We start from the raw sequence: 16,159 nt of genomic DNA, 5'->3' as shown, positions 1-16,159 counted from the left end.
CTACCTCAGGCGAGCAATAGCTCGAGACTTCCTTAGATATCGTGCACCAACTGTTATTTACAAAAATACATAGTCCGCCGCTCCATGTCTTACCAGACACAGCTGATCTATCCTGCCGGTACATCGTATAACCAGCCAGCTGAATGTTGATATTGTCGTCGTTCAGCCATGACTCTGTGAAGCCTAAGATGTTACAGTTTTTAAAATGTCCCATTAGTAGTTTAATCTTCCACGTAACTCGTCAATTGTATTCTCCAAGGATTGCACGTTTGCTTGCAGAATAAAGGGAAGTGTTTTTTTTTCGATCGTCTACGAATTCTCAGTTGAGTGTCTGTGCCGCTCGACGCAGCTCTAATTTGTTTTGAACAGCGTCTGCACATCTGATGCATCCACTCATCCCTCTCTCGCCGTCTCGCTCACTCTGTTTGTATGCATTGGAGAGAAGAGGAGACGAGAGTTGACAAATCCTTCCCGTACAATATTAACGTGAAGCGAGGGGAACTGCTCATAGGGAGAAGTGACAAGTCTATCCCTGGATGATTTGTTGTTTGTCCAATGCAGTCATTGCAGTGCTCCAACTTCAAGGAGCATCTGTCTGTGTTAATTAACAGTTGTTAAGCCTGTGCCCTGTGTGACAGTGGGTCTCTCCTCCTCCCCATGTCCCACCAGTGAGTCCAGACCCAGTATAGAGCACAGTCTGAGGCTGACGTCAGCCTACTCCCACTACCTGACAGAGGACGGCAGGCCTGAGATTACCACCTGGAGATTGCATGAATCAGGCCTCCATTGTCGAATTGCTGCAGAGAAACCACTACTAAAGGAAACCAATAAGAAGAAGAGACTTGCTTGGGCCAAGAAACAGGAGCAATGGACATTAGACCGGTGGAAATCTGTCCTTTGGTCTGATGAGTCCAAATTTTAGATTTTTGGTTCCAACTGCCGTGTCTTTGCGAGACACAAAAATTGGATGTAATAAATGTATCACTAGTCACTTTAACCTTTCTAACGCAGCGGTACCCATCGACAACATTCCGCTGAAAAGGCTGTGCGCGAAATTCCAAAATATTTTTTAGAAATATGTAACTTTCACACATTAACAAGTCCAATACAGCAAATGAAAGACAAACATCTTGTTAATCTACCCATTGTGTCCAAATTTTAAAAAATGCTTTACAGCTAAAGCACAACATATGATTATGTTAGGTCATAGCCAAATCAAAAAAACACAGCCATTTTTCCAGCCAAAGATAGGAGTCACAAAAATCAGAAATATAGATAAAATGAATCACTAACCTTTGATCTTCATCAGATAACACTCATAGGACATCATCTTACACAATACATGTATGTTTTGTTCGATAATGTGCATATTTATATCCAACAATCTCAGTTTCCATTGGCGCCTTACGTGCAGTAATGTTTTGATTCCAAAACATCAGATGATTTTGCAGAAATACTCATAATAAACATTGATAAAAGATACAAGTGTTATTCACATAATTAAAGATAGACTCCTCCTTAATGCAACCGCTGTGTCAGATTTCAAAAAGTGCTGCATCAGATTACCTGGCCTTCACAATCACCCGACCTCAACCCAATTGAGATGGTTAGGGATGAGTTGGACCACAGAATGAAGGAAAAGCAGCCTACAAGTGCTCAGCATATGTGGGAACTCCTTCAAGACTGTTGGAAAAGCTTTCCAGGTGAAACTGGTTGAGAGAACGCCAAGAGTGTGCAAAGCTGTCATCAAGGCAAAGGGTGGCTACTTTGAAGAATCTCAAACACTTTTTACTACATGATTCCATATGTGTTATTTCATTGTGTTGATGTCTTCACTACTATTCTACAATGTAGAAAATAGTGAAAATAAAGAAAAGCCATTGAATGAGTTGGTGTGTCCAAACTTGACTGGTACTGTACACTACATACAACACAGGATTTGTTGATTGATTTTTATACTTTAAAGCAGAGTGGGATCTGACAATCAAAATATTATTTATGGTGAGGAGGTTCTTGTAATGTGAACTCTACATATGCTGCAGTCTGCTTTGCTGCAGTGCAGTGAGCTGTGGAGGTGATTAGTCTCCCAGGCTGCAATTATGTAACCATGACTAGGGCCCTGAGTTTTTCTTCACTAAGATCACATCATTAGGGAAACGTCAGGGCTTTAACCATGCCTGTTGTATGTTACTTCCAGAGGGTCCATTGCCCAGGCGAAGGCTGCAGCTGCTGGCCAGACTGGCCCTGGTGGGACTGACAGACCTCGAGCACAACTCCTCTGACCATCTGCTCATACTGGCCCGCTTCCGCCTCTGCCCCTGAGACTGGATGTCAAGGGTTAAGGGTCAGAGCCCCTCAAGGGTCAGAGCCTGGAGGTCAAAGAACTGGATAGACCAGGGAATTCACCCATACCTCTCACCAGCAACCAATAGCTTCTGTCTCTGTCTCTTTTATGTTCATATCACCACAGAGAAAGACTTTAATTTGAATGACATTTATTGATGATCTTGCAACTTGGCAGTGGCCTATCTCTCTTGTGGATAGATATAGGCTACTGCGTTGAGATGTTTACACTTTTTTTGGTACTTTTTATGTTATTTTACATTGGTTGAAGATATTATGAAAAGAGACATTTTTATATTTGAATGGTTTTAATAAATGTTGACATGAATTCATTTGAGAATGTGCTGCTGATAAGGAATAGCACTGAGAAATCTACATGTTTTATTTATTATGTCATTATACACATTATGCACTTGAGCACATACTATTTGGTTTTATAATATTGGTATTGAAAATGAATTCTGTCACATTACATCAAATGAGTTCCAGGGATTGTTTGAACGGTACCTCTCAGAGATAACCAAAAGCACACAGGTGGACAGAGAAGCGTCCACGTGCTGATCAGAGAAAAGTAAGCGTTTTCTCACCTGGAGAGGAATGAAAATGAACCCAGGGTACATAACCTTGAGAGATGAATCTGCTTGTGCGTTAGGGGAAAAGCTCATTTATTGGAACAGAACAGTCATCTCTGCCTTAAGATGAAGAATCACTGGAGTCAGCCTCCTGACAGGCAATTTCTCTCAACACGTTGGGAGTGTTTTCAATATTCTACACGCTGCAGAATCCTTAAGTTTGTTCCTAATATTGCACATCACTCTTTTTCTTTAGACTGAAACTAAGTCAGAGTTTGAGGACATTGAATTTGTAATTTCTTGTAGTGAAAGAAACAACTCCAAAATCTATTGCATTTGGTTGCCTTATATAATGGCCACATTAGTGCTATCAACCGCCCTGCTCTAGCACACAAACCGCTGCTTGTAAACTTGTATCACTATGTGGCCTTAATTCTGTTTTGACATTGCTCACATTCTAGTCAAAATATGATCAAGTCTGTGGCCAAATTGAATTTGTGTGTGTTTCCTTGCCAGGGACATGCCATGGTTTTAAACAAAAGTAGGCACTTCACACCCATGTCCCATTCAAATAAACTCGACTTGCTTTGGTTGGTCATCTTTGACTTGTTTTATCTCAGGATCACATCACTCAAATGTTCTTGTAAATGTGCTGTTCTTTGTCTTTCTGTATTTTTCTCCATCTGAGTTTCTCACCACCTAACCCATACATGGTTGGTGGTGTGAACTGTGAATTAAGGCCATTAGGACTCACGTCTCTGGTCTTAGAGTTCAGAGATGTTCTGCTGATATTGCAAAGCTGCTGCTGCTGCTGCTTTGTGGGATTTCTTGGATGAAAGCATTCACAGGCTGATCGTTTGACAGTTGGTGAGATCCAGCCTCATTGATGATGACTCATCTTCTTTCTTAGACATGGGATGAATCCTAATACTTTGAAGATGATTCCTTTCCTTAGCTCTTGTCCTTCTGTGGCTCAGTTGGTAGAGCATGGCGCTTGTTACGCCAGGGTAGTGGGTTCGATTCCCGGGACCACCCATACGTAGAATGTATGCACACATGACTGTAAGTCGCTTTGGATAAAAGCGTCAGCTAAGTGGCATATATTATTATTATATTATTGTCCTTTACGCTCATTGACGATTTCCAGTTTACGCTCATCAGTTATTTCCTGTTGTGTAATTTAGATAAGTGGGAATGAGGGATAGAAAACAAGGTCAGAAAGTATTGGGATTTATCACATTTAATTTCCAACTATACACAATGGTGGGAAATGTACCCAACTGTCATAATTGATTAAGAGTAAAGATACCTTAATAGAAAATGACTCAAGTAAATGTAAAAGTCACCCAGTAAAATACTACTTGAGTAAAAGTGTTTGGTTTCAAATATACTTAAGTATCAAAGTCAATGTTATTGCTAAAATATACTTAAGTATCAAAGTCAATGTTATTGCTAAAATATACTTAAGTATCAAAAGTAAAAGTATAAATCATTCCAAAACCCTTAAGCAAACCAGATGGCACCAATTGTATATATATATATTTTTTACAGATAGCCAGGGGCACACTCCAACACATCATTTACAAACGAAGCATGTGTTTAGTGAGTCTGACAGATCAGAGGCAGTAGGGATGACCAAAGATGTTCTCTTGACAAGTGTGTGAATTGGACAATTTCCCTGTCCTGGTAAGCATTCAAAATGTAAGGAGTACATTTGGGTGTCAGGGAAGATGTATGGAGTAGAAAGTACATTATTTTCTTTAGGAATGTAGTGAGGTAAAAGTAAAAGTTGTCCAAAATATAAATAGTAAAGTACAGATAACCCAAAAAACGACTTAAGTAGTACTTTAAAGTATTTTTACTGAAGTACTTTACACCACTGAGTATACATTACAGAGAAAGGGAGCGAGAGAGAGGTATAACGTTCCCCGGCATTCCATGAGCTGCTTCAGACATGAGAAATTAGGGATTCATTTTATAAATCGTCTCTCTGTGTCGTTGCATGTCACACACAGCTGGTGTAAACATATTCATAGAGACCTGGCATCCTGTGCCTGACTATATACAGAGAGATATCAGTGCAGTATGAAACCATAGCCTACTGGGGAATATTCTGGAATTTCAGCATTTATATTTACTCCGATGCGGTCAAATCGGCCGGTCTAGTCCTTCCTGTTGTGTAAAGTAATAACAACAAAGACAGAATTAAAAAGATAAATCATTTTTTATTATAACATGCTACAGTTGATAAAAAAACATTGTCAACTGATCATTGTGACAGTAGGAGTTGGGAGGACATCATCTTCCACCAGTGGTAATGCAAAAATAACACTTTGTCATCATCATACATGTAAAAACAACAGGGACAGATTCTGAAGGCTCATTTCAAGAGAATAGTGAGATCTGTTAGCCACATCAGGGCTTTTGAAGCCTCGTTCATACCTGGCGCTAAACATGCATCCTTGGTCCTGATCTTGCCCACATTCTAATTGTGCCCACACAATCCGGTCATAATGTGTACACACCGGTCTACAAATGTGGGCACAATCAGGATACGGACACAATCAGGACAAAGGACGCATGTTAGAACCAGGTATGAACGGGGCTTAAGAAATGCTTCCATTAGTTCTGCTGTTGATCTACCATCAATACTTATCTTCTTCCACTTCAGCCAATGGGACAAAAATCAGCCCTTTCCAGAAAGATATGACAACATTACCAGCCAACTGGTAGCTCTAGCGGCATTAGTATAGAGAGAACACTAACACCCAGAGTTCTAGTCACTTACATTCCCATTTATGAGAAGAGGCCAAGAGAACACCCCTCATGAAATGCACTTGAATACAGGTAAAGCAGTCTCATCTAAAAGCTGAGTTACAGCTGTAAACACAAAGGTTAAGTAGAGTTCCACGTCATGCTTAGAAAACAGCTAAATATTCAGTAGCACTTAGCCCCAACAACATTGCCTTTCAAGTTATCATCCACTGAATGCAGTAGGTGGTGGTACATTATAGTGGTGGCAGCTGTTTTCAGGTTACTCATATTAGGCAGTTATTCAGATAACTTGATTCTTATATATTTTTTTAAAACCACCATTTGGAAAATACAAAATCGCAAAAAAACCCATCTACAGTCATCATGAGGAGTGGTACCGTTTTTCTTCAACCGTATCCCGTTGGATGGTATGTAATGTGTCAAGCCTCTTTAGTGTTCAACCTGTTAACAAAGCAAGGCCTTTGAAAATTGATACTGCTACAATGTGGAGTGTCCTTCTTTAAAATCACACATTGTCCAAAGAATGCTACATCATCATCATCATCATCATCAAAACTATGTGTTTATGTGTTTCCACCACATCAAAACAACAATAAACTGCATAATTAAACACTGTACTGAGTAATATATTTGTTCAAGAAACAGCAAAGAGTCACCAATGGAACTCATCCATAACATGATTTAGCTCAAAACTAAACGGCTAAGAGTAAAAAAATCTATTTAAGCTACATCACTTTCAAGTACTACCTTTCAGTTCTCAGATTTGCAGCAGTGAAAGCAGTCTTTTCTCCCGGTAAGTCTTTATTAGGGCAGTTTTTAACAATAAGAGTGTTAAACCTAGCCGACATAGATTAGACAAAGTATTGTATGGTGTAAAGAAGAAGCGCATTGTGCTTCTGCATGATTGTGGCTCGGTTTATATTAAGTATTAAGCTGGCTGTTTTGTGCTTAGAGTAGTCTTTCAGACGGCTGGTACCAATGATGCTGGCCTTAATGGTATACTGTCAGACTAGCAGCACCAATCTACACGAATCAAAAAGGATCATATGAAACATCACTGCACTGATATTGTTCAAAATTCAATATAACAAGACTGGATTTCAATTCTGCTGCAATCTAGAAACCATTTGGATTGAGGAAGACATACAGTTAGCTATCATTATCTGTTTGATGTGCATAGCTTCTTTAACCAAATGCTACAAAATCTGATATTGTTCAGTTGGCACCCTCCTGCATATCTGATGATGATTTTTGAATACGATAAAAAACATTCCGAACAACTTTGACAATGTGTCCAGGCAGTTAAGAAGGCAAATGAGGAGCTTCGATTTGATTGATATGTCCGTCTTGCGGTGTTCAGTTCAGTGTTTGCATTCTAACTTCAAGAAAGGCCTCTAGTTAGGAACTACATGACATTATCAAACATATGTTTTTGCATACAACTGTATAGCGAGGCATAAAAGAGTTGACATTTGATTGATCCGAACTTAAAGTAACGGGCGTAGAAAGCCGCCTGAGCGGAGACAGAAGTTAGGTTGAAAATACTGTATCCCTGAAAACGGGATGTTAGCGTTTTAGGGCGACTCCGCATAGGCTAGATTCAAACCAACGTCACTGTCAAATTATTTTTGGAATAAAAGGTCATGTTCTGGCTAAGCTCCAAAGCATCATTGTCACCAGCTTTGATTTCTTTACAAGAACAATTGCTTAAAACTTGAATTGATCTATACCAGGGATCCCCAACCCTGTTCCGGGAGAGCCACCGTCCTGTAGGTTTTCACTCCAACCCTATTCTAGCACACCTGAATCTAATCATTAGCTGGTTGATAAGTTGAATCAGGTTAGTTACAACTGGCGTTGGAGCGAAAACCTACAGGAGGGTAGCTTTTCCAGGAACAGGGTTGGAAAGCCCTGGTTTATGCTGCATCTGTGATAGAGGAGGGCGGCCCGACAGAGACAGAGGGGATAATCTAACCCAGAGCTAACAGGGAGTCAGTCAAGGCTGGGGTTTGCCGCAGTACTCAGCAGGCTCTCTGCTTGACTGCTTTGGTCTTTGGCCCCTCTGGGTTCCCCTCACCTCAGGCCTACAGTACCTCTCTCTCTCTCTCTCTCTCTCTCTCTCTCTCTCTCTCTCTCTCTCTCTCTCTCTCTCTCTCTCTCTCTCTCTCTCTCTCATTCACTTCTAATCATCACACTGAGCTGCAGCTCAGCCCAGCGCATAACTACTCAACATTCTTTACAGGCTTAGGCAAAACAACAACTATTCAATCTAAAGAATCTTTACATTTTATGATGGGCTTGAAAAAATAGATATGTCACACTATTTGATCTTTTTTTACATGATGTCAGCATCAAATTCACAGCTTTTAAAGCTCGCTTCACATTGTCAATTTAACTGAAGTTGATCTCCTTTTTACATAAAACAATGTAGAGCACCCTCACATACATTATGTACTTCCCTAAAGGCATGAGAGATCTTGATATGATGTCCGCTACTTAGACATAAGTCCTTTATTCAAAACATAATAGATGTGTATACAGAAGGCATACTATCCTTCAGGAGTAGAGCAATGTTGAAATACTTATGATGTATGTGTTCGTACTGGATGCCAACCTCCAGTTTAGCACTGAGCATAATGTCATCATCTTCACCCTTTTAGATGAGGCTGGTAAAACCCTATAAATACTTTATGAATATGATATACACAATGTATATTAAATAGATATCCCATTTGAGGGTTTGTGAGGCGGACTGGGGGAGAGGGGGGAGTCAGAGTGCATGAAAGAAGCACCATGGACAGGAGAGGGTGGGATGGGGGTAGGGAGTCGCGGACACCAGGAGAATGAGTCTCATATGCGGATCTGGTAGCCGTCATTCAAGGTACTGAGTTCTGCAGGCTTTCGATCCAGAGCTGCAGGTCTGCAAAAAGAGAGAGATCGGACCAATTAGCTTTAGCATCATATATTTTAGAGCAGTAAAAGACAAATAGCCAATCAAACTAAGGCCCTATCACGTTAGCTGATGAACTGTGTTGAACACCTCAGACACACTCAATAACTTCCTATTGAAGTGATGATCCTCTCTCAGACACAGAGCAGGTAGGTAAAGATGGGGAATAATTGACTAAACCATTTGCTCATGTAGAGAGCCAGTTCGTCAGTTCCCCAGTGTCAGTAAAGCCTGGGGCATCCTTTAGTGTCACGGCCTGGGTGTAATACTGTTTTATGAAGTGTGGTCACGTAGATTAGCTCCCCATAGGTTCTCATCAGCATAGTGCAGTTGTCCTTGGGCTGAGGAGAGCAGAGGCGCAGCATTTTCTGACACACACACACACACCTTACACCGTCAGGCTATCAGAAGCATCTGATACCTATTGTTGAGCTCAGAGAGTAAGAGTGAGTGATACCAGAATAGGTATTGGGTTTGTGGTGTAAAACAAAAACACACATTTAGTTTGTCAGGGAAGGGAAGAGAAAGAGAGAGAGTTACGGGGCAGACAGAAAGGGAGTAGTAAGAGAAAGAGAGAAAGAGAGAGAGAGAGGTACGGGGCAGACAGAAAGGGAGTAGTGAGAGAAAGAGAGAAAGAGAGAGAGAGAGAGTGAAGTATGAAGTGGCAGCAGGACAGTCAGACATCACTTTATAATCCTGCGCTGTGGTGGTGCTGTCCTGTCAGCTCAGCCCTGCAGAGTTCTAGCACACAACACTGGCACTGCTATCTCTCACACACACACACACACACACACACACACACACACACACACACACACACACACACACACACACACACACACACACACACACACACACACACACACACACACACACACACACACACACACACACACACACACACACACACACACACACACACACACACTATGCAGCCAAACCTGGGTTCTCAGACCCAAAATTATCCACACCCACACAGCACCTTCTCTCGGGCAATGACAAAGATACATTTCAAAGAGAAGAAGTATTTCTAAAAAGAGGCTTATGGGTTCGACATTCATAAATAAGCACTATCCATAGTAACCAAGGTTTCATATTTCTCCTCTAATGTTGTCTGTCATCAATATTCTGCTTGGCTCGAAGACCCGAGGGCACTCCTCTTGTCAGTGTTTCTCGTGTTCCATTCCCTCCCTCAGAGTTTATTCAAAAAGTCCAAACAGTTTTACTACAATTCAATTACAATTACATAACTTGAATAATGGTTGAAGTTCAAATTGAATTCAACTTACATTTTCCACTTGAGTGAATTCAATAATTAAATTGGAATTTCAAATTAAATTGGAATTTACCCTAACCCTGCTGCTCAGTCTCTCCCATCCATTGATCCCCATCTCCCCAGCTCCCTCCGCCAGAAATAGTGAGAATAAGCACTCATCTCAACATCAAACCACTCCTTCAATGCAGGCCGTGTGTGCATGTGCGTGTATGTGTGAGAGTATCGGAGAATACTTCTTCAGTACCCTGGACAGCGCTCCAACTCCCTCCCCTGCTGCTCCGATCAATAGCAATCTGTCTTCCAGGGAGAGGGGGTACACTTAGAGGCCAGGCTTCAACACTCAAATCACCTAGTCAGTCGATCAGTTAGTAAGACAGCTCTCAACTCTCTCTGAGCCACACCTTTCTCACACCGCATTCTCACATCAAGGCTTCCCAGCAGCCCTTGTTAATAGCCCATCTTTCACCACAAGCCTCGGAATTATCATCATTCCTCACCACAAAGAAACGCCACTGCTGACCATTCATCAGAATAAAGCCCTAAATCCTTAGAGAGAGGACAAATTACTTGAGGTTTGGCTTTCTGTTTTAGGGCTGATCAAAACAATTACAACTGTGATGATCCCCTGTAGGGATCACAGTCCAACATGCCACTACATTGGTTTCTACCCTGATTACACAACATAGAACAAAGAGCTCTGTTGAACAATGATAACTCTGGTTTTGGGCAAAGTGAGGAGAGGCAAGTCTATGCTCACTGATGCCAAAGCAGAAAGGAGCAGAGGTGATGGCAGTGACCTTTTCTGGTTAGTTGAGTCAGTTACCACAGGGGGCCACACTGGCTATGGGACACTCTGGTTGAGGTTACTTGTATGGGCTGACCAGTATTGAAGAGAGAAGGCAGGGGGTATGGAGGGGAAACACAAGGACAGAGGTCCTAGTAGGCAGAGGACTGTTAGCAGACTATGCCACATGTCTGAACGTGGATGACTGCCCAGAACTGAAGGTACAGAGGGCAGAGGAGGTGGTCTGTGGTGGTTAGGGGTCTCACAGGACATGGGGGGCCGGTGAGCCAGAGTGCTCTGTGGTGTCTGAGGCTCCATGTATGGGCCCTAGGCTGGCAGGCAGAAAAGAGGAGAGGCTGCAGGCCTAGACTCCCGAGCTCTGATGAAGAGAATATATTCTGACAGGCCAGAAGCTCAGAGCAGGAAAAGGACAAACACAGCAGCCAGCCCTTCCCAGACCATTACAGAACAGACAACAGTCAGCCCAGCTGCCGTACAGGCTGCCTCTACAATGTACAGCTAAAAAGGAAAGACAGTGATGATATGAACAGGAATGAAAATGGCAATTTTGTCTAAAGCAACGGGTCTGACCCTCTCTGACTTTCCTTGTCCAAACAACATCATTGAATATTTCATTTTTCCGTAAACAGGTGGTTTCCTTCCAAGCATGAACATATTCCAGTATTATAAACTGGGTGGTTCGAGCCCTGAATGCTGATTGGCTAACAGCCATGGCATATCAGACCGTATACCAAGGCTATGACAAAACATGCATTTTTACTGCTCTAATTGCAGTACGTTGGTAACCAGTTTATAATAGCAGTAAGGCACCTTGGGGGGGTTTGTGGTATTTGAGGGGTTGTGTCATGCCTAGGAACAGACCTTAGCCATGGTATATTGGCCATATAACCACACCTCCTCAGGCCTTTTTGCTTCAATATAACCTTGCATTTAATATCGGGAAACTGGGCGGGTCTAGAAGGTTTCTTAAGAGAGCAAATCTATAATTGTTTAGTAGCAATGTGACTGTCTCCTACGATGAAGCCAGGTGAAAGTGACATAGCCAGAAGAGTAGTAAAACAGAGAGATGGCCTAGGTGTCTGTCAGCCTGTCTGAGAGGAAGATCCTGGGGAGGAAATCAACATTTATAATATTCATACACCTTCGTCTCCAGTGTGACACTTCCCACTGGGCACAGACGACAATTCAACATCTATTCCAAGTTGGTTCAACGCCATTTCATTGAAATGACGTGGAAACAACGTTGATTCAACCAGTATGTTGGTTTATGACTATTTCATCTCTAAAGTCCATATGCTGCAAAGACCTTGTCTACAAAGTGAAGTTCATTTCAGACTTTATCTCAGCTTCACATTTGAGTGTTAATGAGAACGATCATGCTGTGCTGAAGCCCACTGCTGAGCAGAGCTCGAGATAACTGCCTTCAGTGCATTACCTCCATATTCAGTCTTTTTAATGGCACTGCTAACATGTCTATGGGTACATCTACTGAACCATTCATCCACAACAGAGGAGATTTTCCAAGCTATTCAGGGATACATTAAGCTCTCAAGTCTAGCTATCATTCTGCCTTTAACCAATTAGATTTAATATGTTCATAAATCACCGTGGGGATAAAACTCCTGTCTTTGCCAATCAATGTTATTTGGCAGCATTCGCGCCATTAAACAAACCCAACATCTACAAATCTCTGAGGCGGTTTTGCTCGATGAGCAGGCAATGGATGGAGAGAAGAGAGCATTAGCAGGCTTCCACAGATCGGCTAGAATAACATGCTGACCACACCGCCTGCGTCACGTGCTTGAGTGTTGCAAAATACATTTACACATACATGTTATTCAATCATTGCACCCACAATGCTAGCGCATGTCAATGAGCGTCTGCGTAGCAAGTATCTAAAATAGAACCTCTCCCATCTCCTCATTGGTTTTTAGGAGCATATACCCACGTGGGTGATTGAAAGATGAACAGAGGTCCCCACTCCAATCCAGTTGGTGGTGGTAATGCATCTTAAAGTTGGTCCAAGTCCAAAGAAGAAGAAGAAGTCTGAAGGAGGAGAGATTACTAGAAACGGACTCAGTTTACCCTTTTATCTGTGGATTAATTTAGCTTGGTGAGGTGAGCACACCCCCATTCTCTACATGGTAACCAGGAAGTCATTTAGCTTGGTGAGGTGAGCACACCCCCATTCTCTACACAGTAACTGAATTGCGCTGACTCAGGTGTTTCACTTAAAATGAATGTCAAACAAAAAACATTGATTTTAAAGTTAAACAAACCATTTAACTCTTTTGCACAAGAACAACTTCTAACAATTTACACCAAACATTTGACAAAAACACATTTTACTGGAAGAACAGTGCAGATGAAAGTTTGGTAACAGAATGACGGTTAAAATCTATTTTTCTTTTGTGTCCAAAAACTCTGTAAAATATCTGCTCTGAATTAAGATTCCCAGACGTCTGCAGAAAGAATGGGGCGTCAGCTATGACATCACACCCTGAGTTTTGAAAAAAAAAATCTCTTTTGGTTATTGAATTACAATAAGTGAAGTGGATTAACACCCTGTAACGGAATTTCATCATGGTTCCCTGATCTGTACTCCACAGTAATACATCATTATGGATATTAATGTCATTCTCTTCATGGTGATGTATCCTAATAGGTACAAAGGTAGAAATATCCAATATCCTCCCTTACATATTTGGGTATTATTCTACACACTGGCGATTATTTTAATGAGCTCCGCCCACAAACAAGACCGAATTTGGTTGGACCGGACCAAATCTGAACCAATCACAGTTGTCCATAGAGCTCCGAGACAGGATTGTGTCGAGGCACAGATCTGGGGAAGGGTACCAAAAAATGTCTACAGAATGCACCAATTTGTAAGTCGCTCTGGATAAGAGCGTCTGCTAAATGACTTAAATGTAAATGTAATTAATTGTCAGAGTAGAGGACCTTGTGCATTTCAGGTAAAATAACAACCCAATGTTTATATCCAGGGAAAATTAGCAAGCAACAGCAAGCTAGTTAGCGAAATTGCCATAAATGTTTAATGCTTTTCAACCTGTCCCCAAATTAATATAGTTGGTTCAGATTTTTCAACCTGCGTGTCCTGATCGCGTCTGGTGTGGATGGACAAAATCAACATGCACGCGAACGGTGTGGTCAGCATGTTACTCTCCAATCTTTGTACAGAAACTCTGACAGCTGATGACATTTTCTGAGGCGCTGGCTGAACTAAAATGTCTATACCATAGCCAGGGACTCGGATAGACTATGTTGGTTGGGTTTGAGGTGAATAATTGAAGGTGTTGGTGACAGAGGACAATGACGTCTCCCTAGGTGGGACGTGTGGGCCATTATGGGAAAAAATACATGAATTTCACATGAAATTTCAGGTGAAATCATGTGGGTTTTTTTTTTCAGTAAAAAAATGTGACACGTACATTGAGGACGTATCAGGGGTTGGACAAGACTCTCTTCCTCAATAATTAATATCTTACAGGAGGCGACAGGCAGAGAGGTGGGTGTCTAAGAACAAGCTCACAATAAATCCCATCAGATTGGCAGGTGGTACTGAACACATACAGTGCTGTGAAAAAATATTTGCCCCCATTCGAATTTTCTCTACTTTTGCATATTTTTTTATACTGAATGTTATCAGATCTTCAAACAAAACCTCATATTAAATCAAGGGAACCTGAGTGAACAAATAAGACAACAATTTCATTTATTTCATAAACAATGTTATGCAACACCCAATACCCCTGTGTGAAAAAGTTATTACCCCCTTACAGTCAATTTGTGGTTGTGCCACCTTTGGCTGCAATGACTCCAACCTGCATTTGTTGATCAGATTCTCACGTCGTTGTGGGAGAATTTCGGCCCCCTCTTGCATGCAGAACTGCTTTAACTAAGTGACATTTGTGGGTTTTCAAGCATGAACTGCCCGTTTCAAGTCCTGCCGCAACATCTCAATTGGGATTAGGTCTGGACTTTGGCTAGGCCATTCCAAAACTTCAAATGTGTTGCTTTTTAGCCATTTTCATGTAGACTTGATTGTGTGTTTTGCATCTTTGCCTTGCTGCATGACCCAGCTGCTCTTCAGCTCCAGCTCATAGACACATGGCCTGACATTCTCCTGTAGAATTCTCTGATACAGAGAATAATTCATGGTTCCTTCTATTAAGGCAAGTCATCCAGGTCTCATCTGTCCATAGAACATTCTTCCAAGAGTCTTGAGGATCATACAGGTGCTTCCAGGTGCTTTTTGGCAAACTTGTGTCAACTCATACCAAAGGTAAGCATGGTGTTTGTAGCGTGATGGTTTGGGGATGCTTTGCTGTCTCAGAACCTGGACGACTTGCCTTAATAGAAGGAACCATGAATTCTGCTCTGTATCAGAGGATTCTACAGGAGAATGTCAGGCCATCCGTCTATGAGCTGAAGCTGAAGAGCAGCTGGGTGATGCAGCAAGACAATGATGCAAAACACACAATGAAGTCTAAATGAAAATGGTTCAAAAGAAAAACATTTGCAATGGCCTAGTCAAAGCCCAGACCTAATCCCAATTGAGATGTGGCATTACTTGAAACGAGCAGTTCATGCTTGAAAACCCACAAATGTCGCTGAGTTAAAGTAGTTCTGCATGGAAGAGTGGGCCAAAATTCCTTCACGGCGATGTGAGACTGATCAATAACTACTGGAAGCATTTGGTTGCAGTCATTGCAGCTAAAGGTGGCACATCCAGTTACTGAGTGTTGGGTTTTACATTAACTTTGTTAATTAAATAAAAGTAGTATCACTTTTTTTGTTATTTGTAAACTCAGGTTCCTTTTATCTAATATTAGCTTTTGGTTGAAGATCTGATAACATTCAGTATAAAAAATATGCACAAATCAAGAAAATCAGAAAGGGAGAAAATACTTTTTCACGACACTGTAGATCTCAGCCTACAGGCCCTCTTTAAATGTCACTGTTGTTCACTTAGAAGAGCCTCTTCTCACTCCTTTGGTCTGTCAGGAAAGATAATGTGCGTCATTAGTCTCAATTACTATGGTGTAAGAGGCTATTGTCAAGCCACTTCAAGTGGGGATTAAGCACATGAAGAAACTCACATTCAGAATTGCAAACCCACATACTCCCCTGCGTATATATTTGGAAAGCGAAGCTAGAACTATTAATTTGTCTCTATACTCCAACATTTTGGATTTGAGATCAAATGTTCATATGAGGCGAGAGTACAGAATGTACATTGCTGTAAGTATAAATAAGAATAGAATATGTTCCTGAACATTTCTATATTAATGTGGATGCTACCATGATTACAGATAATCATGAACGAATCGTGAATAATGATTATGAGAGAGAAACTTACAGATGCACAAAGATCATACCCCTAAGACATGCTACCCTCTCACCATTACGAATAA

General features: G+C 41.4%; 1 protein-coding gene across 2 annotated transcripts in view; it reads right to left on the bottom strand.

The window, feature by feature from the left end:
• Positions 1-5,120: 5,120 nt before the first annotated feature.
• Positions 5,121-16,159, bottom strand: part of LOC118386924 (tubulinyl-Tyr carboxypeptidase 2-like) — a 43,240-nt gene continuing 32,201 nt past the window's right edge. For both annotated transcript variants that reach the window (XM_035774930.2, XM_035774932.2), the window contains one exon: positions 5,121-8,610. In XM_035774930.2, coding sequence (XP_035630823.1) covers positions 8,541-8,610 — 70 coding nt within the window. In that variant the 3' untranslated portion in view covers positions 5,121-8,540. The remainder of the gene's footprint in view (positions 8,611-16,159) is intronic.

This window comes from Oncorhynchus keta, chromosome 8 (genome assembly GCF_023373465.1).
Source record: "Oncorhynchus keta strain PuntledgeMale-10-30-2019 chromosome 8, Oket_V2, whole genome shotgun sequence".
NCBI classification, from domain to species: domain Eukaryota; kingdom Metazoa; phylum Chordata; class Actinopteri; order Salmoniformes; family Salmonidae; genus Oncorhynchus; species Oncorhynchus keta.
This window is presented reverse-complemented; position numbering and strand designations above follow the sequence as displayed.